The sequence below is a fragment of the Dendronephthya gigantea genome, unplaced genomic scaffold, assembly GCF_004324835.1.
Source record: "Dendronephthya gigantea isolate DGI-Jeju-01 unplaced genomic scaffold, DenGig_1.0 000016F, whole genome shotgun sequence".
In the NCBI taxonomy this organism is placed as follows: Eukaryota; Metazoa; Cnidaria; class Anthozoa; order Malacalcyonacea; family Nephtheidae; genus Dendronephthya; species Dendronephthya gigantea.
This window is the reverse complement of record NW_021163026.1, coordinates 120,806-148,135: the sequence shown is the minus strand read 5'-3', so window position 1 is coordinate 148,135 and position 27,330 is coordinate 120,806. Positions and strand designations below refer to the sequence as shown.

The 27,330-nt window shown below is 35.5% G+C and overlaps 1 protein-coding gene across 1 annotated transcript in view; it reads right to left on the bottom strand.

Annotated features, from left to right (window-relative positions):
* LOC114520749 (stimulated by retinoic acid gene 6 protein-like) overlaps nt 1-27,330 on the bottom strand; it is a 36,403-nt gene that overhangs the window by 7,578 nt on the left and 1,495 nt on the right. The window contains exons 4-13 of the mRNA XM_028541088.1: nt 26,824-26,909; nt 24,350-24,477; nt 23,960-24,080; nt 22,989-23,028; nt 22,686-22,835; nt 22,165-22,241; nt 21,469-21,527; nt 20,835-20,896; nt 19,895-20,006; nt 19,728-19,803 (exon numbers count right to left, since the gene is read on the bottom strand). Coding sequence (XP_028396889.1) covers nt 19,728-19,803; nt 19,895-20,006; nt 20,835-20,896; nt 21,469-21,527; nt 22,165-22,241; nt 22,686-22,835; nt 22,989-23,028; nt 23,960-24,080; nt 24,350-24,477; nt 26,824-26,909 — 911 coding nt within the window. The remainder of the gene's footprint in view (nt 1-19,727; nt 19,804-19,894; nt 20,007-20,834; nt 20,897-21,468; nt 21,528-22,164; nt 22,242-22,685; nt 22,836-22,988; nt 23,029-23,959; nt 24,081-24,349; nt 24,478-26,823; nt 26,910-27,330) is intronic.

Below are 27,330 nucleotides of genomic sequence, written 5' to 3'. Positions count from 1 at the left end.
AGCGAATAAAACATATATCTATAATAGGATGTATAAAAGAACATTATACCAATTTCAATAGAATTACATGCACCTCATATAAATGTGCTCCTCCCAAAACCCTTTCTCAACAAATAACGCGTGTGTATATGTTTTGCGTGGAAAACCTGTTCGCTAGTGCTCATGAAAACGGCTTTGATCCTTAATCATACAGTATATATTCGCTTTTTATTCGATCACTAAAATATTCACCGATGTTTTAGTGTTTGCGGGGGGATTTTGCGGGTTTTAGATCTTTATTGTAAGCCTCGCCGATTTTAAAAAGCACATGTTCTAATGAAAAATTTCTCTTTACATTTTTACATAACCTTTTCGATGAATACCTCGCATTGAGGCTGTTATATTATATATATATATATATATTATAATATATATATATATATATATAATTATATATATATATATATATATATTATATATATATATATAATATAAATATAATATAATATAAATATAATATATATAATATATATATATATATATATATATATATATATATAATATATATAATATTCGTCCAGCTGTCCGCCCTCTCCACCATCCACGAAACGTAAGCGTCAAAGAAACGTCATCTGGTTTAACCCCCCATTTAGCAAATCAGTGAAAACAAACATCGCTCGGATATTCCTACAACTTATCGATAAACACTTCCCCTCTACAACTCCTTTGCACAAATTATTCAACCGAAACACAGTAAAAGTTAGCTATAGCTGCATGCCCAACGTTAAAAGTATAATATCTCGCCATAACAAGCAAGTTCTATCCAAACCCATAGTCGCTCCAACTCAAGATAATTGCAATTGTAGAAATTCGAAAGAATGCCCTTTGAATTAGAACTGCTTAACTAAAAGCATCGTGTATAAGGCAAGGGTGGCATCAGTCGACGGGCAAATTAAGGAATATATTGGAATGACTGCAAATTCGTTCAAAGAAAGATTCCGTAACCACAAGAAGTCGATTAACAACGAGAAGTATGAAAAGGAGACGGAGCTCTCAAAGTATATCTGGGGATTGAAAAGAGACAATACAGAGTTCGAGTTGAAGTGGTCAATTCTGCGTCATGCTTATCCTCACAAACCTGGTGGAAAGCGTTGTAATCTCTGCATTGAAGAAAAACTTTGCCTAATGAAAGCTGATGAGCATATACTTTTAAACAAAAGATCAGAACTATATGCTAAATGCCGCCATCGCGATAAATTTTATGCTGGAAATTTCAAACGCACGCGCAAACATTAACAGTGCGCGTGAGCCAACCATTAATCACGCAATCCAACGAACTGATATATACCTTATAGGTACAACACAGGACTCACTAGCTCACTTCCCTGGCATTCTTCGTACAAACACTCTTCTATTTGATCCAAACAACTGAAATTTTGTCTCATCAGACCATAAAACCTTTTCCCACTGTTTAACATTCCACTTTAAATGTTTTCGCGCCCATAAGTGTCTTTTCTTCATATTTTGGGGACAAAGTAATGGTTTTTTTGCAGCAACGCGCCCAAACAAACCGGCTGATCTCAACCTTCGTTTCACGGTAGTAAATGAGACTGGTTTGACCCTCTGTGAATTAACGTTGTTGCGTTTGCTTGACATGCAGGATGAGGTGCTGGTCGTCTGCCTTTGTTGTTACTCTGCTCCGTCCACAGCGTTTCCTGTCGGTTTTTTGGCCCGTCTGTTCCTTTCTCGCCAGTGAATTCTGAACTCCACATCTTGAAATTCCCAACTTCTTAGCTATCTGCCGTTGTGAGTTCATATCCTTCTTGTGATAAAATCTCAATCTGTGCCTTCTTCTCCAACGATAACTACTTTTTTCTAGCCATCCTGTATCCTCTGACTGCGTGAAGTACCCTTTTGGTTCATCTGTCTTGATGTGGTTAGCGATGTAATATACAGCTGAATAGCGCATGCTGATTATGGGAGAAAAAGGTTGTTTGCTGCCTAGCTAAATTATGCCTTACTCTGTGTTAATTTGTCGTTGTTGTTCTTTTTAAAAAAATACTGAAAGTGGCCTTAAACTTTTGGCCTGTAGTGTATATATATATATATATATTAATATATATATATATATATATATATATATATATATATATATTTATATATACATATATACATATATATAGCTATATATATTTTTTTTTAAAAAAAAATGCAAAACTTACATTATAAAGGAGAATGCCACAGATCATCATCACAGAGAGAGTTTCAGTCGAAAACTTAAAATCTTAAAATGTCAAATGAAAGATCGTAAGTTCACTGTGGCTTAATTAACGGCGTGGCTATCTTATATAAGCTGCCGAGACGGATTTTTCTCAAGACCTGACAGACTTTTGAAGGGAATCTGGAGACTAAGCGGTTAGCTGCTAAAAATTAAGTGAGAATTTTTGAACATTTGAAATGATCTTTTAATAACCTGAATGATCTTTTTGTCATATACCGTTGTTTATTAAAAATTCGGGGATCATTGAATATTTTAATAAAATATAAAAACTCTGTGAAAAATAAACATTTTGAAAAATGTAATTGTCGATCGGCATTTCGACTAAACTATAGTCAACATCAGGAAAAGAATGATGATGAAATAACGCATGTATAAGGGCCCGTTTATATGATCCGGCCTAGCCGGGACGGGACAGTTTCCGAGATCCCGCTTGTAATACAAAACTAATTAGTGTTTATATGACCACTTTTCCATCCCGCCTAGGCGGGATCCCGGCACTTCTTGCCGGGATCCCGCTTAGACGGGACGAGAAATTCCCATATAAACACTCCATCCCGCTTGGCCGGGATGATTCGCGATTAACATACTTAGGAGCATGTGCATATATTGGCATATTCGTTTTCTACAATAAAACATGCTGTCGAAGGAACCTACACTACAAAATGAACTCCATGTAAACACGCCATCCCGCCTAGGCGAGTTTCCCGGCTAAGCGGGATGAAAACATCCCGTCCCGGCTAGACGGGATCATATAAACAGGCCCCAAGTATATAAAATGAAGTAGTTATAGATAGCCATGTTTATAGTTAAATATTAATTAATCCAAAGAAGCTTTTGTTCCTATATGATCTAGGGAAAGTATGAGGGACCAATGGTATGATTTGTTTATTATCTTATCTTATTATTAGCGATTTATTAATATTCAACTAAACATAGCTATCTAATAAGCTTACCCCACTATCAACTTTTATATATTTGTACACATGTTATTTACCGGCCATCATTCTTTTCCTGATGATGACTATATTGTTTAATCGAAACCTTGAAAATTATATTTTTTGTACGGAGTTTCTATTGTTGTTTACTATATATTCATCGTTCATTTGTTGAATATGTATATATACGTGCATGGTATTTTTTACTACAAATGAGTGTTATTCTAGCGAGGATTTAACGCCGTCTGTCGTATGCCTACCGGAACTTACGCCTAATTTTATTCTAATTTCTAAAAGATCACTCACACTCAAACCCACTGAGTAGAAGATCTGAATTACTTCATAGTGATTCTTTTGCGAATTTCTACTCGTATAAAACCTTGACTTTCAATGATTTACCCTAAACCCCTCCAATATAGTTAAGAAAGGTATATCTCATTGATCAGTTATAACATAACTTTTATGTTACACTTAATTGGGGTGAATGTTCTCTTAGAATGCGGGCAATAGTAATTGATCGTATAAATCATCCGATTATCAAACAAGGTCATATACCTTTTTCGGGATTATAAACTTTTCTCAGAAAAAACTCCGTTCTTGAATATTGACGAGGAGGTCTAGAAAAGCAAGAAAATAACCAGGATAGAATCTTTCCCACTCGGACGTGACAGAGTTAAAAACAGATTTTAAGAAGAAAATAAACACGCCTACAAGAACGAAATGAACGAAAGGTAGGGTTTAATTTATTTGAGAGAGCCTTCGCCACATAAACATGATTCAGTCATGGTAAAGACAGATATTGACAGGTTGCTACTTTCTGATTAATGACAATTTAGTAAAACTAAAGTTGCTGAAATTTACTGCATCTGGAAGAATGACGCTGGATACTCATGTGGTTGTGGTTTTTGTTTGAAGACCTAAACAATTGCGTTATTCAACTTTTCAATGAAAATTTAAAAACGGCGATTTTCGCCCATTTTTTTGCTCATCACGAATAACAGGAATTAGTTTTCAAAACCTGTTCAAACCTGTTCAGGAGCTCGTTTTAACCAATAACGTTTGGTTGACCTGCTCTATCACACTTGATACAATTTTTTTTCCGTCTGTATAATTAGCTTACAACCATTTTCGTTTTGCGTGCAGTATATGTAGTTATAGTTATAGTTATAGTTATAGCTACTTCTTAACTTCTTTTGGCGCAATGGTATTACACATGATCATACTTTGGTTGGAAAATTTTCTTCACGTGTTCCTTCAACCAAGGTCTGAGCAATTTCACTTGTGGAGACGAACTTTCATCCTAGACGGACATTAATCATTCTTGTGAAAATACCGCTGTGGAAACTGAGGAGATCTCTCGCTCAATGAGTTTCAGTGTGAGCGAGCTTTCATGGGGTGAACCCCTTCCATTAGTATTTACGAATATCTAAGGCTAGTCGTTCTCAAAATAGTCGCCAAATATCTAAATAAATCTAGAGGTAAATCCCCAAATATCTAGAGGCTCATGCAGAATTTGAAAAAATTGTCACTCAGCACCAACCATGGGGCTTCCTCGCCGGTGAACATCCCTCGACCAATGTTGACTACAGCCCCCCCCCCCCTCTCAATCCCAGCCCGTTCCCAACGCCTCTGAATGCAGCCACAAAACGTGGAGTTTCGTACCGTTTTTAAACTCTGCCAGTATCGTGTGAACAGGGAATAATAAAGATTACGTCACAAAAATACTTACATCGCGGGAAAATAACTTTACTCCAAAGATTCCATATTCTTTAATTTCCCGATAAAATACGAATATGAACTTGCCCAGGATAAACAGATTGCTTATCACTATTGGCAAACTCGTCAATACGATTACTGCGATGTCAGATGAAGAATTATTCTTTAAGAATTAAAAAATGACATTATATACATTCATGTTCATGCACTAACGGTAAAAATAAAGATAGGCAAGTCTTTATGCACCGATATTTTTACACGCCCCTCAAGCGTGCTGGTTTATCCCTAGACCGAAATTGCCAAATCAAACTTACCTGACATCTTTGAAACGTTTGTGTTAAAGTTACACAAAAACTGTAATAAAAAAAGTTAATTGGTTAATTACACACGGAGGAAAATGTTGTTTTCCGAGTTCCATGTTTTCAATAATTTTGTTACTGTTTTTTGATCCATAATGTGTGTCGGTTTATAACCAGCATTTTCAAAACAATCTATAAAAGCCACCACCGGCCATGGGAAAAATGTTGGAGACGACGTAAAAGCCAAAGGTTTGTGGGGCGCAAATGTAACTTTTGTCGTGAATTAAACGTACTTTCGCAAAAACATAGAGATTTTGTTTCGTAACGTGATAACGTTTGAAATAGGGGAGGTCTGAATCGTCTTTTTATGGGGGATAATTAGATACCCCCTCCCGCACACAACTTAAAAAACTGGAGGAGTCGTGTCCTCCTACACCTTACTGCGAACATAATACTGTCGCATACATGTCCATACAAATTTAATTTCATTGCGAGTTTCCGCTTCACATTGTTTAAACAGCGCTGAACTAAAACTTTAAGGGCTGGTACACGCGTAAAGATCATCATGTTGATGGAAGTTGTTTAAAACAGGAGTGAACTATGTTGTGCTGCACCATGTGCACAGCATTGTTAACAATAGTTTTTGAACCATCAGTAGCCTACTGTTGCAACTTGTTGGCAATCATGTCAACATGAAAATTGTTCATGGAGCCACAGCACAATATTGCTCACTCCTGATGCGACGAACTAATCAATTTTTTTCCGTTTAGGTCTGTTTCCAGGTTAAAGTGCGCGTATCATGGTTGCGGACTTTGAACATATCTGTATTTTAAAAAATTTCGCAATACACTTTGTTATTGAAAAATTTTGTCTCGATGGTTTTTAGCCCTTAAAGTTACCGGACATGACGTCAAAGCGGGAATTTCAAATCAGTTTTCTTTCGTTTAAGTTGCACGGAAACCTCAATAATTGTAAGCACACTTACTTGACTATACAATATGGAAGACCCATCATTGCACAAATATTTTGATACGTCGTCAGGCAAGCAAAGTAGGGATAATAAATGACAGCATATTCAATTGCAATGCCGAAGAGAAGGAACGCTGGATGTAATTTACAAAAAACGGGTACAATTACTTAAACGATACTTTGAGAATTGAAGAACTGTAAAATACTTCGTAAAAAATTAAAAAATGGGAGAATAGAAAGGATTTTAATTCTTTCTTTAGGCAGCATTGCTGCATCAAAAAAATTTCGCCTGATTTTCTTTTCAATTGTGAGAATTCGACGGTAGCAGATTGCCTTGATCCAGCGAAACGTTCTTTACAATACGCCTCCTGTTATTTTAGATGATAGTATGGATGATTTTTACCTTTTTCCCAACCGTTTGAACCTGAAATTTCAAACTTTGTGACTAGCGTAATGATTGATTCAGTAGCAGCTCCAAACACAAACATGGTGGCAAGTCGGTCATGATCAATACCAAGGAAATCAACAGGGCTACAGATTGTAGATTTAATATCTTAATACAAAGTTTGATTTGATCATCTCTTATTTAATTTGATCATCCTTTACAAAAAATATCTAGTTTCGACTTGAGATCTTCTTTCTTTAGTTGACATGCACCGAAGGACGTATGCGACGTTATATTATTTATGTAAATGTCCAAACATACAAGTTCTTCATTGTGATTGGCTAGATGTATAATGATTGGAAATAAGACGGTGTATGCGTTTTGGATGCTCGTTGAAAATAATTAGATGATCACAGATTTATTTCGTTTATATTTATGGTATTTTTCGTTAGGTTTATAGCAATGGAACTGCGGACAACACACTCCGTATACTTAAACTAAAACTATTTAACAATCAGTCGCCGAAGGCGAAGTGAATATAGTGAATCACCGAGCCTGAGGCGACTAATTGTTTCGTATAAATTTTGAGGTGTTTACAAATAATAATCAACATAATTTCATAAAGATTTATAATGAATTCAAATTTCTTAGCTGAAATACAACAACAAAAAGCTATAGCCACCGGCCAGTGATTATCACTTCAGCGACAGTGGATCTTGACCAATCAGAATGCAGGAAAATCAATACTAATAATTTTTATATGCATCAAACATTATAAATAGTCAGAAAACAAAAACACGCACGAAATAACGGTGTAAGTTTTCATCTCATACGACAAATAAAAATTCATAGTCCTTTGGGACGAGTTTTCGCACAACATAATTAATCTAGAGATATAAAGCAGTCTTTTACAAACAAACATTTATTCAATTGAATTTACGAAGCTTAAGTTTAAGGGAAAGTTAGATGAAAAAACTATTTCAAAAGTGTTCCAAACGTTAAAAGCGAACGGGTTTACCTCGACAACCTACAGTTTGAATAGGTATATAGAATATTATTGCGCCCAACGAAATTTCATTTTGAAACATGACATCTATTTGTTCTTTTGTCAACAATTTCTACTGCAATCTTGAGGTAAAACCGTTCGCTTTTAACGTTTAGAACACTTTTGAACCAGTTTCTTCATCTAACTTTCCCTTAAATGTTGACAGTTACGGAGATAACTCGTCCACTACTGCCAAATTGTATAAATCGAATTTACGAAATTCCGAATTCGTTTCGAAGTTCATTCAACTTCGCAAATTCATTGCGAAGTTCAGGCTCAACATTCCAAATATGGAATGTATTCCGGAAGTTCTGAAGGAACCTTTGAATTTTACGATGAATGGTCAGCTGAAATTAACTGTAGCGTAAGTTTCCTTCGTTAATGAGGCTATAAGTCCTTCGGTGCATGTCAACTTTTAGGATTGGTCGGATAATTAGCATATTTAGCGTATATATAGTGATAAATTTATTGGGTTTCCAGTGGCGAAAGTAGGCGAATTATTATTTGCTTTCGGTCATTCATAGTCGTTGAAATGGTAGAAAATTTAACTTCATACCATCTAACCTGTCTTGATGGTGACTCACTACAACAAAAACAGACCGTCCTTTCTCTCAAGAGTTCTTATTCGACAGACAGGCCTGGTATCATCCTTACAAAAATGAACTTACATAACGAGTCCTGGTCGACCTCCCCAAAAATCTTTCTTGTAACTTTTTCTTCGTCGCAAAAACGCCAAAATTGTCAGAATCATTGCCTGAAACAGATTTTACGTTTTCTTATTTTCTGTATCGAAAAATATGAAAAACTGTTTTATTTTTGTCTAATACACGTGGTCGATGGTTTTTCAGTTATGGATGAGTTCGTTGCAGGGTGACTCATAACCTCGTGACTAACAGGATCTTAGTAGTTAAATTGAAGGGATTTCCCCAGAGAAATTATAATTTAAAAATGATTTCATATAAAATCATCAAGCGTTGTTTTGACACTTATACTTCATTACATCACTCCATAACAGATTATAAACGCAGTAGCCATATCAACACTTAGCAAGCCGATTTTTATACACTCGGAATAGTAAACATGGCAATTAAGCTCCTAATCTTAACTAAGCTCTTCCTATCATCCTATTTCGAAAGCCCTAAAAAGAAACCACAGGATGCTGATTAAGTTTCGTAACACAAGTGTGACATTTTAAACTTACAGCAGGTATCAATAAGAAATGAGGATAATATCTTGTATCAACATCACATGCAGCACTAGAAATAAGAAAACACATTGACACTTGAAACAATTACAGACATTTGTAGCCAAGCAATTATCATGTATACTCACGCAGTGGGAGATTCGTTGGATGATAAGTTTGTCTGGTTAGTCATTGCTGGTGAGATACGTAAGCTATAAGAGAAATCGGAATAAGGCCTGCTATCCATTGCAACAATATTGTAGCGAAGCTTAGCGTAATCCTTAATTTGTTTCAAAGTCATTAGTTCTATCTGTGAGTGCCTAGGAAAGAATGATATATTCGCTGCGGTACGGCCGAAGTGGAAAACAGCGCTAAGCCAGGTTGTGACCAACAATAGACTACAACTTTTTATCTATGCAAGGAAATGCAATCAAATCACCACAGCTGAAAAGAGCTTACTGAAATTACTCAAGTAGTAGAAATGCAAAGTTTGGTTGCGAAATGTTGTAAAATACAGAAAATATAGCCTTGCGAAGTTCGCAAATTTGTATACTTTTCAGGACAAACGGAAATTGTTACCACATTTAGGTCAAAAATGGTAACAATTTCTGTTTGTCCTAAAAAGTATATACAAATTTGCAAACTTTGCAAGCATAAAGGTTCGACCTACGACATAATCACATAAAATGGTCATCATATACGTTATATCTGATGTCAAGCCTCACTAGTACACTACAATTCTACAAACAGGGAGCTTTAGCAGTGACTACGAGTACGACGACGAAAACTCGGCCAAAACTCGTAGTCGTTGAGTACGCGTATAGATATGATGAGGGTTCACACACAAATTTAACCACACGGTCCCTTTCTCTAGCAAATGAGAGGAGTTTATTTTCATGTTTGTTGTCAATATAAATGGTTCGGCTCCATTTTCAAATTTCGGGGGGTGATGCCTCTAGTCACGCTTTTTTAATCAGAAGTGAAACATCTGGGTGTAATCTGTATCGTAAGCAAACAACGCGCGAGATTCTCGCGGCGAGAATGACGAATCTCATACTCGTAGTCACTTCTAAAGCTCCTTGATAATACAGAAAACAGGTATTGGCGAATTTATGTAATTATATGTAATATATAAATATATATTAGCCGCTATTCTGCTATTAGGAACAACGATGCTTCACAATAGTGAGTCTACACTGTCAATTTTTTCCAAATATAGAAGCAATGGATAATGCTTTAGGATTAGTCAAATATGCTTTATATTTCTCTTTCATTTTCCTAATTGAGCATGTAAACTATATAGTAGAGTAGCCTGAATATAAGTTATATAGCGACAAGCCAGTCTACAATAAAGTAATAACAATGTCGATATTTTTGCGGACTTACGGACGATTGATTTTTCCTGGAAACAAAATTCTCTGGATGGAAACGCTTCTTGCTCGAAATAAAAGTTTACGCTTGACACGGGAATCGAGACGTATCGGGTTTCATAACTACATAAGCCTGATTCTCAAATTTCACGGCCTGACAGTCGGCAATTATCAGAGTCAGTGGCACATGAAATGAATTTAGGCATTTGAAATAAACGACAGAATTTTTAATTGCAAACATGTTTCGACTTAACTATATATAAGCCATCTTCAGTGCGAATGAATTAGTTATTTACATTGTTAAATATATAAAGTAGAAATAAATCAAATAATGATACAGGCGAGGTGATACTCAATGAATAACATAATTGCGTTCGACGAAGGAGAACGCTTCCTAATCGTGACGTCACGGCTGGATGCTATGTCATTTCGAGATTTTTGGATGTAACATTTGCCTCGGTTTCGTGTTTTTGCGTATGCTCTGATTTCCGGGTTTTGTGCCGTTCCTAATGTCACGTGCTTTCCGTATTTTGCGATAATACGCTGTTGTTTATAGGACCGGGCATTTGGCTTTCATATTCGCCTGTTTATTAAGAAGTTATGGGAATTGTACACTCGATTATTTTGATTTGAAGTGTCTGCAATATGACTGAGAATTCTCGTCAAAGCATCAGGAAGCTATCTTCCGTTGGTTTAACCATGCGAAATCCGGAATTTTATTTGCTCATAAAGTAAACAAACCGCACCACCGAACGCACTTGCTAATCTTTGATTACTTCTAGTTATTTACTACAATGATTGACAACATAACAGGATACAAGATATGCATAATAAGTAGAACAGCACGACAGACACAGACCAAATGGGTAACACGGGTAACGGATAACCGGGTAATCGAATAGCCGGATAACCGGTAACTCTAGTAACTGATCATTGATAAATATCCATGTTCGATATCGAAATGAAGATCATTTCTAGTCTTAACGGTAAATTAGATTAAGAATAACAGTAACTTCAATTTCTATAACTAGGATATCTATTTACATTTTTGAATCTAGATGTCTTCAGTGTTTGTAGAAGTCTTCACCGCATTTAACAAAACGTTAGATTTAATAACAAAACTTTTGAATTTCCAATGATTATTGATATCATGTTTTTAAAGTAGTATCTGACTGTTTGATCGCGTAGAAAAACGTTCTCGCAGATGCTTTAGGTGAAACAACTGAATGAAGGGTCGAATGTCCTAACTGATGGGACTTAATTTGCGGGCTTCAAAAGTTTGATCCTTATTCTTAGCACATGAGTTGCACAATGAAAATATTCATTTCTCAGCTGGCTTTTCGCTTGTCCTTGGTATGTATACTCTGGGAACATTTTAGACACAATAACTATATCGTTGGGTGGCTCTGGGATATGATTGCAAACCAGAGCAGCAAAAGCTGCAAAATAGAGCAGCGAGGGTAATCACCAAATCTCTAATTGATGCTAGTTCCAGCGACCTTTTTAACAAACTAGGTTGGGATATTCTTTTAATACGCCGGAAAAAACATAAGGGTGTAATGATGTTCAAAACTCTAAATGATTAAACACCGACATATCTTCTTGATTTATTTCAAGTTCGCAGCACTAGATACAACTTAAGAAATTCTGAGAACACTTTAATTATTTGTGCCAAAACCGCGAACAAATTATGCAAAACGTAGTTTTAGTTATAGTGGTGCAGTGTTGTGGAATGAGTTACCACTAAATGTACGAGCATTTTATGCTCCCTTAACCAGTTTAAAAGAGAGATTAGACTCCCGCACGGCAATCTTGTAAATCGTTCAGTCTTGTGTAATTGTCCTATGTATACCTGTACTTTGTAACTTTTCTTTAAATGTCCAATAACCTTTTTATACTGTAGATTTTACCGTGGTTAAATAAAGTTTTTGATTGATTGATTGATTGATTTTTGATTGATTGATTGATTTTTGATTGATTGATTGATCTTCATATTCTCGCAAGTTTTCACCACATCCAAAGCATTTCCTCGCATAGATCAAAAAGTAGTCTATAATGCAAAAGGTCTATATCTGCATAAAGCCAAAGGCATTATTTGCATAAGGTTTAAAGGGTCTTAATTGCGAGTGCCAAAAATCATAATTATTTGCATAATTTCTATATTCATACAGACAAGGAAACAAAGCAATAAAAGTGAGAACTTCAATGATCATTCTTCCTGGCAAAAGTATGAAGCCGAGATGGCGGAAATTGAAGAAGATATAGAGTATAGTACCATCATAGTACGTGCTAGCGGTGCTACAGCCTTCAATCATCATGCAAGAATGACGGCGATCGACGGACCAACCACCAGCCTAACGCTTTCCCAAATCTTTGTAATTTGCCTGCCCAAAAAATTGCCTCATCCCAACTTCGGGGCCTTTCTTTGTTGCTAAAAACCATCATCTTAACTGACCGACTAAAACCCTGATAAATTATATCGACCTGATTCGATCATGATCTCGACTTCTGAACTTGTCTTTGTGGCTTTCACAGAAAACGTGTCTTTGTGGCTTTGACAGATATTGTAAGGACTTCAATACACGCATGCATATCTGAATGAATTTCAGCCATATCAATGTCTCCATAATAATGATAATATCGTAGTATATAGAATTACGAGTACACGACATGCAGTTGAATTCTGTACACTTGATTAATGTTAATATTCGACGTTTCGACCTACGGCTACGACAAAATCACATAAAATAGACATCAAATACTTTATATCTCATGCCGCAAGCCTCGCTAGTAAACAACAATTCTACAAATAGGGAGCTTTAGCAGTGACGAGTACGACTACGAGTACCACTAGGTGTACGACTACGAGTACGAAAATTCGGCAAAAACTCGCAGTCGTTGGGCTTTCGAGTACGAAATTTATCAAAATACTCGTACTCAAAAGCTCGACGACTACGAATCTTGGCTGATGGGAGGATGGCGTAAGCAAACAACGATATGTAATTATGTAAAATTTAAATATATATATCAGCTGCTATTCTGCTAATATTTGTCTGCTATTCTGCTAAACACTGTCAGTTTGTTTCCAAATATAATGAGAAGCAATGGTTAATGCTTTAGGATTAGTCAGATATGTTCTATATTTCTTTTTATTTTCCTAATTGTGCACGTAAACCATACAGTAGAGTAGAATATAAGTTATATAGCGACAAGCAGTACACAATAAAATAATAACAATGTCGATATTATTGTCGACTTACGGACAATTGAATTTTCCTGGGAAAGAAAATTTCTGGATGGAAACGCTTCTTGCTTGAAATAACAGTTTATGCTTGACACGGGAATCGAGACGTATCAGGTTTCATAACTACATAAGCCTGTTTCTCAAATTTCACGGCCTCAAGTCGGCAATTGGAGCGATTTAGCATGAGGACGTGATCAAAGACGATGTGAAAATGGCGAATAAGTGGCGTTTGCGCCCAAATATGGACATGCCACGCCATTTACTCGCCATTTTCACGTCGTCTATGACGTTCACGTCTTGATGCTAAATCTCCCTATTATCAGCGTCAGTGGCACATGAAATGAACTTAAGCATTTGAAATTAATTTTTAATAGCAAACATGTTTCGACTTAACTATAAGCCATCTTCAGTGCGAATGAATTGGTTATTTAATTGTTAAAATAAAAGTAAAATTAATTAAGGAAAATAAAAGATTATTCTCCCGGGGTCACCTTGACGGGAGATGTAGTTCTCCGAGGACCTTCGAAGATTGATAGGAGCAATACTGGTGCAGAACCGCGGCCAGCAGTGGTCTGGAACCCACGCTAATTTATCGGTATATAACGATTGGGGAACCAGTATTGTTCCTATCAGTCTTCGAAGGTCCTCGGAGAACTACATCTCCCCGTCAGGTGAGTACCCTCCGGGGAAATTTAATTCCTCCTTCGTACCTTCTTCGACTGATACTCACAATACTGGTGCAGATTTCAAAGCCTTACTGCAAGGCCTCTGATACTAAACCGACAAACAAAGCAAAACAGAAAATGAACTTTTAATTTTCAACAACTATGTACTTAACACAGCATTTGCAAAGGTATTTTGAGTCTTTTTATGATGTTTGTTAAAAACATTTGCCGAAAACCAATCAAGCTGCACCTAGTATAATCTCCAACGGCACGCCCACGTTTGCGCTTCCGATATCGAGGTTCATCTCGTTGAATGTCCCGTGTAGTCTACAGATATTCCTGCTTTAGCAAGCAAGGATCGCAGCAAGGACAGTGTTTGGGATCCAATAGCTTTGTGAGGAACCTTGTACCGGTGCACTATATTTGTTATTTTAATACTACATTTCTTCATTAACCACAACATGACAACAAGGCTTGATATCGTCAAAACACCGTGCTTTTCACATTCGAAAATGCATGTGTGGATGAAAATGTTTTGTCATGCACGGTTCGTTTCCAAACGTAATACAACTAGCTAATAAAAAAAGAAAATCTAATACAACTATAACTAGCTAATAAAAAAGAAAGTCTAAAGAAACATGCAAACTTAACATTGTTTACTTATCTAGTATTAATCCTGCATTATCTGGGCCATAATTACCAACATCGATTTTGACGTCGCTATCTTTGACACACATTGTGTTCGCACGTTTTCGTTCAGCTGCAAGTTGTGGATTGCGAGCCAAGGTGAGTGCGATGAACCACTTGGCGCGGGCCTGGGGAGAGCGAGTCCACTTTGGTCCACATTTCCTTTCTAGGATATATACAACGATGAGGAAGTCAGATAAACATTCTTTGATATTGGAAAACTGAATTTAGCGCTAGTGGTTGGTGGTTATGACCACCACAAGTGTGGCAATGATTGCATGAGTCTATAATAGAGGTTTTCTATGTCATTCAAATAACCAATTGTTGTATCGTTAATTGGCATAATTAATCATGATGATAAGTTATATGGATATTAGTATTCGCATATACAATGAATAATGTATATATATTATAATATATATATATATATATATATATATATTATATATATATATAGTTTTTAAATACTGATATAGGTATATATTCTCTGAGTACTTGACTGAGTGGGACCAATACCAATTAATGTGAACGATTCCGAGAATAGTTTAAAAACAGCTGAATTCCGAATGAATTAATAATAATTATATGGATAGCCCGTTTTGCTTCTGTTGATGATTAATAACTATTTACAAGCTACCGTTAACCGTGGTGTATAGGTTTTAACCTTTCTTCAGAACTTACGTGTTTCGTGATCATCGATCAGTGTTTGACAAACCACTCGAAGAACTGGGTTTCTGAAAGCTGCTTGGACGTGAAGATAACATATGTACGCATTGTAACCTTTTAAAGAATTAAGATATAGATAGATACCTTTTTGTTAAACAAAAAATCATAATTAGTTTCCTTATTTAAGGTGGCTTGCTACAGTTTTAAGAATATGGACAACTAATGATTTAGATTGAAATAATATTTGGCAGGAAATTTCTTGTTAAACAAAATGAAATTTTCCAGATATATTAACCAACATTCTAACAGTCGAAAATTGTCTTTGAGTATCACGTCATTACCATTGTTATGGTAACAATGGCGTTTCAATATGGCCGTCATTTTACCGATTCACGCATTTTACTCGAAAACAAGTTCGGTTACCCCACTTTTTCATTTTATAAAAAGTTTTCTTACAAAAAAATGGGAAATTTGAGCAAGTTTAAAAAATTCTATAAAGCCAAAAAATTTCTATGATGAAAAACCCCGTTTTTTAATTTCTATTAATTATGGCTCTATAGAATTTTTTTTAACTGGTTCAAATTTTCCATTTTTTTCTAAGAAAACTTTTCATAAAGTAAAAAATTGGGGTAACCGAACTTGTTTTCGAGTAAAATGCGTTAATAGGTAAAATGTCGGCCATATTGAATCGCCATTGTTACCATAACAACGATAATGACGTCATGCTTATGGGCAATTTCTGACTGTTAGAATGTTGGTTAATATATCTGGGAAATTTCTTTTCCTTACCAAGAAATCTTGTGCTAAAATTTTAAATCAAAACCACAAGTTTTCAATATTTTAAAAAATTGTAGGGAGCCACCTTAATCACAAAAGAATGTTTCAAGCTGACATGTTATAAAACGAAAAATCTTAGAAATGCATGCATTGTTTGAAAGCCCACCCACGTTTTGACCAAAACTACTCAAGCAGCATCATTTCGTGAAACAGACTGTAGTGGACGATTTTTGGTAAAACAATACTTTCAGCATATCTTAATCTCTATCTATAGTATTGAGCACTCTCTAGTTAGAGGAAGCCCAAAAAAATAAGCGTTCATATATGTTTATCATGCTATATTAATATTATGGCATGTGAGATGTTAAAAAAATCAAAATATAAACAGATCACTTAAACCCTCTCTCTCCCTCTTCCCACCTTTCTGTCCCTCTGCGTTACCTGGATCAAACCGTTGAAAACCATCAGGCATGATGCTGTGATCAATTCTGGGCAACATCAGAAATCCCACAATCATTGTTTTTAGAATACGAAATATGGCAGAAAAGACACCCATCGGAAGTCCCACGAAAAACCAGAAATAAGAAAACACCAAATAGACATTCCTGCGGAGAGGAAGAAAAATATACGATATTTCCAAGGTAAATCAGAGTGTGTCTCATATTTCTAAAGTAAAGTCCTTGAAATCCTACAAATATTTTAACTAAAAATGATGGCTTCGTGGTATTGGAATCTGACTCGACCAGTGTACCGTCTAGCCCCTCAGAAAGCGCAATGAAGGCGTACCTGTTGTTTATGGAAATGACGTTTCTAGAGAAGTTAAGATCCCGGAATATTGTCACAGAAGCTGCAATGGAGCACAGCCGAAAGAAAAGAGCCAAGCCAAAGAGTACGCTAAATAGAATGTTCAAACAAAAACTGTTAAGACTTGCATTAAAATGGAAGCCAAGTTCGTATGCAGACAAACGCTTTGTTTAAAGTTTAAACTTCAATAGTTTTAAAAAACGCTGTACTGTCTGAATATCTGACACTATTTAGGCTCGCTATGTTTTTAAATGAAATTAACGCTTATTAGAATATTTGATACGTGCGAAATATGGGTAAGTTTTATGCTACAGGACCCACATTGTTATGACTTATGAGCAGAACCGATACGGACTTGACTTCCTTTTGATTAGTTGATTCAGATGCAAAAACTGTATGAAAATAATATACAAAGTTTGGGTCAAAAGGTCTGAGTATTTCTGTCCATAAATGTACAAGTAAAATGCCAGCAATATTTAACAAAATATTTACGAAGGAAATGTGATTTATGTGAACGTGATTTATAAATAGACTACAATGCAAGGTGTACCCTTATAAGCATATGAAGGCAAAGTGTGCTCTTATATGATGGGCTTGGCGCCCTATCTAAAAACCGACAGGTAATAGAGTGCACGCAATATGGGAAAGGTGGTCAATGGCAATATGGGAAAGGTGGTCAATGGCAATTTGGGTCAATGGCCAGCAGCAATTCGAAAACTAACAAAGACCGAATACCCAAACCACAAACGGTCAGTTTATGCGTGACATAGCAGAAGACAGAGCTCGTTTACAGCTGAAATAGGTAATTTGTCTCCACCCTTTTCTGAGCATAAATATTTGGAATTTTAATGGAATGTATTTATAAATATCGTTTGTTTGACAGAAATAAAGCGGCTAGGAGAACCACTACTCCTAGCCAAAATCACCCCAAAACGGGTTAAAATTTTATTGATGCTCAGAAAACTGAGCTGCGGAAGGGGTATGCAAATTCATGGCTGGCAATATATATATATATATATATATATATATATATATATATATATATATATATATATATATATATATATATATATATATATATGCATGCGAAAATAAATCACATTACATAAATAGAGAGTAAGTATTTAAAGTATTTAACGTTGCAAAACAGGAGATACCTGAACACAATGTTTAATAACATTGCTAGAATGTTTAAATGAAAAAATCTTAAGGGTACATAAACACGGTTGATTCCACCTACCCGCCGCCCTTGATATAGCCGAGGATCCAATCCTGAACCCAGGAAAATTTCAAGGAATACAAAAGAAAACATGGGATACATATGGAAATCCAATTTAAAAGAAAGCCTGCAAAGAAAAAGAAGCGATATCAATGCAATATGACCATTAGGATGGCCCTCACTGTATAGAAAAAAATTTAACACAAAAATAGTTGATGAGTATAGTTGATGATCGTCTATCTATGGACAGGAGCAGAGTGTCGCGATATAATTAATTTCTCAATTAAACATGATGTATACACTGTTATAATGTTAAAGTGTTATAATAGCACCTCCATAACTGTAGATTTTATACCCCTTGCTTTGGTGGAAATAACAAATGCTACTGATCTAACATGTACCGATTTAGGGGTTGATCTAAACCATCAATTTGATGGTATAACATACTTATCATGCATAATCAACTAACACCTACCCCACAAAAAGTATCCAATTTGAAAACTATGATATCGAAGTCCTTTTCCCTGGAAAAATGGAGTAACGTAAGTGCATTGCTTGCTAGCGAGAGAGAGAGTGAATTCCCGTCGTCATTAAGATAACTGCAATGTTTACACGTAATGAAATTGTAAGTACACTTGCAACATTGATTAATTTTTTTATTATCAAATATATCCCTTTACTGAGAATTCTCTTGGCTCACTTCCCTGCTCGGATAACAACAACTTAGAAATGCAATTAGCCTTTCTCAGGATGACGTTTCTGGGTACTTTCAATTTTCTCAAACGGGTTTAAAAAATTATTTTAAAAAACAACATGAAAATAATTTTTTTTAGAATCAACAGACCATTTGAAGAATAAATTCAGCCTAAAATTAAAGACAGTCGCCGTTACAAGGTCTTGAGCTGTTGCACTTACAGTTTTGTAAAAAAGTACCCCCAAAATGGCGGCATATTTGTCATCGTGAGAAGACTAGTTGCTCAACTTACAACCATAAACTGAGACACGCTTATGTTCTTAGCGATGAACGATTTATCCCCTCTGAACATTCTCAGCATGTTATTCCTGAAATATAATACAAGGAAGATCAGGTATATAAAAACTAATCCAACACTACAGGGTGTCCTAAAAACCCTTAATTTTTTTCCGAATGCAAAATTCTTTTCGGTGTCCTATTGTAGAAAATACATGTTTTACAAACGTATAAAATGTATCTCGATGGATCTACGACGATTCAAATAAAACAATATTTTAAAAAAGAACTGCATTTTTGGATATACCACCTTTGGTTTAATTTGTTTTATCTAACATGAAGATTTGCACAAGTTTATAGAAATCATGCAGTATAGTAATTACTGACTTCTATATACTGATTCTTGGATTCAGCTCATAGCATTAGCCTATTGGTCTTGCTTAGTATGGCATTAGCTTACTGCATGCATGGTCTTGCTTTTTGAGGGAACCCTGAATATCAAAAACTATGGATTACGCTTCTTTTCTTCATACTTATGATTTTCCATGAAAAGAATGAGGGAAAGCGCACAGATCACAGTCGTGAGGATTGCACTAGCCAATGATGAACCTAGTAAAAAATGTTCAAAACAGTTTCTAGTATTCTCATATCGTACAACTCGATATCTGTAGTGACTGTATATAGCTCGAGGAACACTAACCAATAATCCCACGTGACAAATCCAAAATTGCTTCGTCTAAAGCATCCGAAGGTTTTGTTTTCTCAATTTCTCTCAATAGCACACTTGACAAATAGATGCAAAGAACGCAAAGCTTAAAGAGAAAAAGACAAGTATATGCTAGCGGGATGTACAGGGCGTCCTAATAAGAAGCATAAACTCTATATCTGTTATTCATTTAGAAATATAGTTCATTTAGAAAAATAGGATATTTTAAGAAATATAGCGACGCAATATGTAGACACAGCGTTTGTTTACCTTGCCGAATGTAATCTACTTTTAATCAGCACTTCTGAGGGATTTAGATCAAATATTTGAAAATTGAATTATTAGCAATATTATCTCTATAGAGATATATATTATAGCTTTAAAATGTTTTTGCTCCGTAGATATCTCAATCACCAAAAAGAAGTTGCAAATATCCCGGTTTCATTGGATTAAACATATATATATATATATATATATATATATATATATATATATATATATATATATATATATATATATATATATATATATAACAATTATAACAATTATAAATAAAAGTCTATTTGGAATAGATTTATATATATATATATATATATATTTGCAGAAGTAACTGCATAACGACATGTAAGGACGAAACTCCGTAATGTCAATAACATCTTAAGATCACAGTCGTTCCCAACTTGGCCTTGTAGCTCAGACGGTAGAGCAACGTTCTAGAAATGCGAAGGTCGCGGGTTCGATTCCCACCGGGGTCAAGTAGAATTTTCTGTTTGCCCGGTTGGTTATACTTGCGTAGAAAGAACATATAAAAACACACATATTACACAACCCTACAAGTGAACACATGGCTCAATTAAGAGCAAAAGTACATATATATATATATATATATATATATATATATATATATTTTTTTTTAAGAAAATGCAAAACTTACATTATAAAGCAGAATGCCGCAGATCATCATCACAGAGAGAGTTTCAGTCGAAAACTTAAAATCTAAAAATGTTAAACGAAACAATAACCAAACATATATTACTATCTGAGTACTTATATGCATTCATGTATACATATGTTATTTCGTAATAATTCTTTTCCTGATGATGACTATAGTTTAGTCGAAACCTCGAAAATTATGTTTTTCAAAAATTTACTCTTACTATTGATCAAATATTTGTCGAATACATATGTATATACGTGCATAGTATTTCTTATTACAAATGGGTGTTATTCTAAGCGAGGTTCTAACGCCGTCTGTCGTCATGCCTATACCGGGACTTACGCCTAATTTTATTCTAATTTCTAAAAGCTCACCCACACCCAAACCCATTGAGTGGATAATCTTAATTACTTTATATAGTGATTCTTTTGCGTATTTCTACTCGTATAAGACCTTGATTTTCAATTTTTTACCCTAATTAAACCCTTCCAATAGTTAAGAAAGGACTAGCTCATTGATCAGTTATAACATAATTTTTATGTTACACTCAATTAGTGTGAATGTGCTCTTTGAAAACGGGTAATAGTGCTTCATCGTATAAATCATCCAATCATCAAACAAGGTTATATACCTTTTTCGGGATTGTAAACTTTCCTCAGAAAAAACTTTATTCTTGAATATTGACGAGGTCTAGAAAAACAGGAAAATTCCTAGGATAGAATCTTTCCCAGTCGGACGTCACAGAGTTAAAAACAGATTTTAAAAATAAACACGCCTTCAAAAAATGAACGAAAGTAAGGTTTAATTTATTTGAGAAAGCGAGAGCAATTAAGCTCTAACAAGACAGTCTGAAAGAAAACATCATGAAACAAAGTCAAAGTTGCGTTTAGTTGCCCTTCGCAGCATAAACATGATTCAGTCATGGCGTAGACAGAAATTGACAGGTTGCTATTTGCTAATTAATGAGAATTTGGTAGAGCTAAAGTTGCTGAAATTTACTACATCTGGAAAAGTGAAGCTGGGCACTCATGTGGTTGTGGTTTTTGTTTGAAGACCTAAACACCTGCGTTATTCAACTTTTCAAAGAAAATTTAAAATCGGCGATTTTCGCCCAATTTTTCTGCTTATCACGAATAACAGGAATTAGTTTGCAAAACCTGTTCAAATCTGTTCATGCAGAAACTCGTTTTAACCAATAACGTTAACATGCGCTATCACACTTGATACAATTTTTTTCGTCTATATAATTAGCCAACCATTTTCGTTTTGTGCGCACATAGCTACTTCTTAACTTCTTTTGACGCAATGGTATTACACATGATCATACTTTGGTTTGAAAATGTTCTTCACGTGTTCCCTCAACCAAGGTCTGAGCAATTTCACTTGTGGAGACGAACTTTCATCCTAAACGGACATTAATTATTCGTGTGAAAATACAGCTGTGAAAACTGAGGAGATCAATGAGTTTCAGTGTAAGCGAGCTTTGATAGAATACAGGCTGAGTGTCCGGGGGTGAGGTGAACCCCTTCAATTAGTATTTACGAATATTTAAGGCTAGTCGTTCTCAAAATAGTCGCCAAATATCTAAAGCTAAATCTAGAAGTAAATCTCCAAATATCTAGAGGCTCATGCAGAATTTGAAAAAATTGTCACTCAGCACGAACCAAGGGGCTTCCTCGTGAACATCCCTCGACCAATGTTGACTACAGCCCCCCCCCCTCTCAATCCCAGCCCGTTCCCAACGCCTCTGAATGCAGCCCCAAAACGTGAGAGTTTCGCACCGTTTTTAAACTCTGCCGGTATCGTGTGAACAGGGAATAATAAAGATTACGTCACAAAAATACTTACATCGCGGGAAAATAGCTTTACTCCGAAGATTCCATATTCTTTAATTTCCCGATAAAATACGAATATGAACTTGCCCAGGATAAACAGATTGCTTATCACTATTGGCAAAATCATCAATACGAATAATGCGATGTAGGTCGAAGAATTATTCTTTAAGAATTTAAAAATGAAATTATATATTAGTACCTTCATGTTCACTAACGGTAAAAATAAAGATCGGCAAATCTTTATGCACCGATATTTTTTCAAGCTCCGTAAGCGCGCTGGTTTATAACTAGACAAAAATTGCCAAATCAAACTTACCTGACATCTCTGAAACGTTTGTGTTAAAGTTACACAAAAACTGTAATAAAAAAAAGTTAATTGGTTAATTATACACGGAGGAAAATGTTGTTTTCTGAATTCCGTGTTTTCAATAATTTTGTTACTGTTTGTTGATCCATAATGTGTGTCGGTTTATAACCAGCATTTTCAAAACAATCTATAAAAGCCACCACCGGCCATGGGAAAAATGTTGGAGACGACGTAAAAGCCAAAGGTTTGTGGGGCGCAAATGTAACTTTTGCCGTGAATTAAACGTACTTTCGCAAAAACATAGAGATTTTGTTTCGTAACGTGATAACGTTTGAAATAGGGGAGGTCTGAATCGTCTTTTTATGGGGGATAATTAGATACCCCCCCCCCGCACACAACTTAAAAAACTGGAGGAGTCGTGTCCTCCTACACCTTACTGCGAACATAATACTGTCGCATACATGTGCATACAAATTTAATTTCATTGCGAGTTTCCGCTTCACATTGTTTAAACAGCGCTGAACTAAAACTTTAAGGGCTGGTACACGCGTAAAGATCATCATGTTGATGGAAGTTGTTTAAAACAGGAGTGAACTATGTTGTGCTGCTCCATGTGCACAGCATTGTTAACAATAGTTTTTGAACCATCAGTAGCCTTGCCCAACTTGTTGGCAATCATGTCAACATGCAAATTGTTCATGGAGCCACAGCACAATATTGCTCACTTCTGATGCGACGAACTAATCAATTTTTTGCCGTGTAGGTCTGTTTCCAGGTTAAAGTGCGCGTATCATGGTTGCGGATTTTGAATATATCTGTATTTTAAAAAATTTCGCAATTCACTTTGTTATTGAAAAATTTTGTCTTGATGGCTTTTAGCCCTCTTAAAGTTACCGGACATGACGTCAAATCGGGAATTTCAAATCAGTTTTCTTTTGTTTTAGTTGCACGGAAACCTCAATAATTGTAAGCACACTTACTTGACTATACAATATGGAAGACCCATCATTGCACCAAATATTTTGTGATACGTCGTCAGGCAAGCAAAGTAGGGATAATAAATGACAGCATATTCAATTGCAATGCCGAAGAGAAGGAACGCTGGATGTAATTTACAAAAAACGGGTACAATTACTTAAACGATACTTTGAGAATTGAAGAACTGTAAAATACTTCGTAAAAAATTAAAAAATGGGAGAATAAAAAGGATTTTAATTCTTTCTTTAGGCAGCATTGCTGCATCAAAAAAATTTCGCCTGATTTTCTTTTCAATTGTGAGAATTCGACGGTAGCAGATTGCCTTGATCCAGCGAAACGTTCTTTACAATACGCCTCCTGTTATTTTAGATGATAGTATGGATGATTTTTACCTTTTTCCCAACCGTTTGAACCTGAAATTTCAAACTTTGTGACTAGCGTAATGATTGATTCAGTAGCAGCTCCAAACACAAACATGGTGGCAAGTCGGTCATGATCAATACCAAGGAAATCAACAGGGCTACAGATTGTAGATTTAATATCTTAATACAAAGTTTGATTTGATTATCTCTTATTTAATTTGATCATCCTTTACAAAAAATATCTAGTTTCGACTTGAGATCTTCTTTCTTTAGTTGACATGCACCGAAGGACGTATGCGACGTTATATTATTTATGTAAATGTCCAAACATACAAGTTCTTCATTGTGATTGGCTAGATGTATAATGATTGGAAATAAGACGGTGTATGCGTTTTGGATGCTCGTTGAAAATAATTAGATGATCACAGATTTATTTCGTTTATATTTATGGTATTTTTCATGGCGAGAAATTGTGGACACGCATGCGTGTTAATCGTGTGGACTTTAAATTTTTTTTGTAAACAAAATGGCGACGCGTTATTATAGAATTGTATTGGAGTTAGGAATAAAATTGTGTTTAACGTGAACCTTTAAGGGAAGCGTAAAATGTCGGACCTAAAATTGGTAGATCATGGTGACAACTTTTATCGACGGAAAATTTGTAATATAACGATATACAAATTTCATTCGGTATCACGACATTTAACTATGAACTAGGGGTGAAATAAAATATATAGCCCAGTACGTAAATACCTCAAAGCGGCCTAAATAAATGCCATTTTCTAACCATTGTGATTGGCGAATACTAAGTGTCGCATCTCCCTTAGCTTGCCAGTACAGTGTGTTTCAATCGGTAAATCTTCCCAAATCTGTACGATTTTTACGTAGTTCGGTATTTTGAACTAACTTTAGTGCAAAATTGGTATATTCCAGCCGTGAAATTTGACCCCCGAGCAAAAGCGCACTGGAATGGCTAACAGAACAAACTAAATATCGGCCTTTCTTGCTCGAATATGCATCCATTTTGCTTGTTTTTAGTACAAGCTTTGTGACCAAGCCTTAGTCTCTAAGCAAACTTAATATATTCATAAACATTGCCGTCTATGGCTGGAATATTACATAATTATGTTGAAACCGGCAAAATTTTGAAATTAATTTCGCGCAATATTCATAACAACAAACGCAGTATATTTTAGCGTCTGTAGCAGTTAGGTTAATGTTTTTAAAGCATATAGAAACAAGCTCTTAAATGTCTGACGCAACTATTTCTTTGGCGAATTTTAAATGGAAATGTGCGGTCAAATATGTTGTTCTACGTCGCCAAACAAGCCATATATCAGGTGACATGTTATATACTGTATGGCTATTCGCAATAGCGTTTTGCTACAATGGCATAACGCATAATCCAAACAGGAAAATTACATAGACTTTCTCAACGAGAGTCGAGATAATTCCCGATGAATCCGTCCGGACTATGCGCGCTGCGCGCACCGTTTAGCTTCCTTTGGAATTTTTTTGCTGATCTTTTAAATACTTTGTGTATGACCCTTGAAAGTCAGACACTTAACTCCTCCCACTTATGTCCACATTTTCTCGCCATGCGTTAGGTTTATAGCAATGGAACTGCGGACAACACACTCCGTATACTTAAACTAAAACTATTTAACAATCAGTCGCCGAAGGCGAAGTAAATATAGTGAATCACCGAGCCTGAGGCGACTAATTGTTTTAGTATAAATTTTGAGGTGTTTACAAATAATAATCAACATAATTTCACAAAGATTTATAATGAATTCAAATTTCTTAGCTGAAATACAACGACAAAAAGCTATAGCCACCGGTCAGTGATTATCACTTCAGCGACAATGAATCTTGACCTATCAGAATGCAGGAAAATCAATACTAATAATTTTTATATGCATCCAACATTATAAATAGTCAGAAAACAAAAACACGCACGGAATAACAGTGTAAGTTTTCATCTCATACAACAAATGTTGTTTCCCTTAAATGTTGACATTCACGGAGATAACTCGTCCACTACTGCCAAATTGTATATATCGAATTTACGAAATTCCGAATTCGTTTCGAAGTTCGCAAATTCATTGCGAAGTTCAGGCTCAACATTCCAAATATGGAATGTATTCCGGAAGTTCAAAGGAACTTTGAATTTTACGATGAAGGTCAGCTGAAATTAACTGTAGCGTAAGTTTCCTTCGTTAATGAGGCTATAAGTCCTTCGGTGCATGTAACTTTTAGGATTAGTCGATAATAGCAATTAGCGTATATATAGTGATAAATTTATTGGGTTTCCAGTGGCGAAAGTAGGCGAACTATTATTTGCTTTCGGTCATTCATAGTCGTTGAAATGGTAGAAAATTTAACTTCATACCATCTAACCTGTCTTGATGGTGACTCACTACAACAAAAACAGACCGTCCTTTCTCTCAAGAATTCTTATTCGACAGACAGGCCTGGTATCATCCTTACAAAAATAAACTTACATAACGAGTCCTGGTCGACCTCCCCAAAAATCTTTCTTGTAACTTTTTCTTCGTCGCAAAAACGCCAAAATTGTCAGAATCATTGCCTGAAACAGATTTTACGTTTTCTTATTTTCTGTATCGAAAAATATGAAAAACTGTTTTATTTTTGTCTAATACACGTGGTCGATGGTTTTTCAGTTATGGATGAGTTCGTTGCAAGGTGACTCATAACCTCGTGACTAACAGGATCTTAGTAGTTAAATTGAAGGGATTTCCCCAGAGAAATTATAATTTAAAAATGATTTCATATAAAATCATCAAGCGTTGTTTTTGACACTTATACTTCATTACATCACTCCATAACAGATTATAAACGCAGTAGCCATATCAACACTTAGCAAGCCGATTTTTATACACTCGGAATAGTAAACATGGCAATTAAGCTCCTAATCTTAACTAAGCTCTTCCTATCATCCTATTTCGAAAGCCCTAAAAAGAAACCACAGGATGCTGATTAAGTTTCGT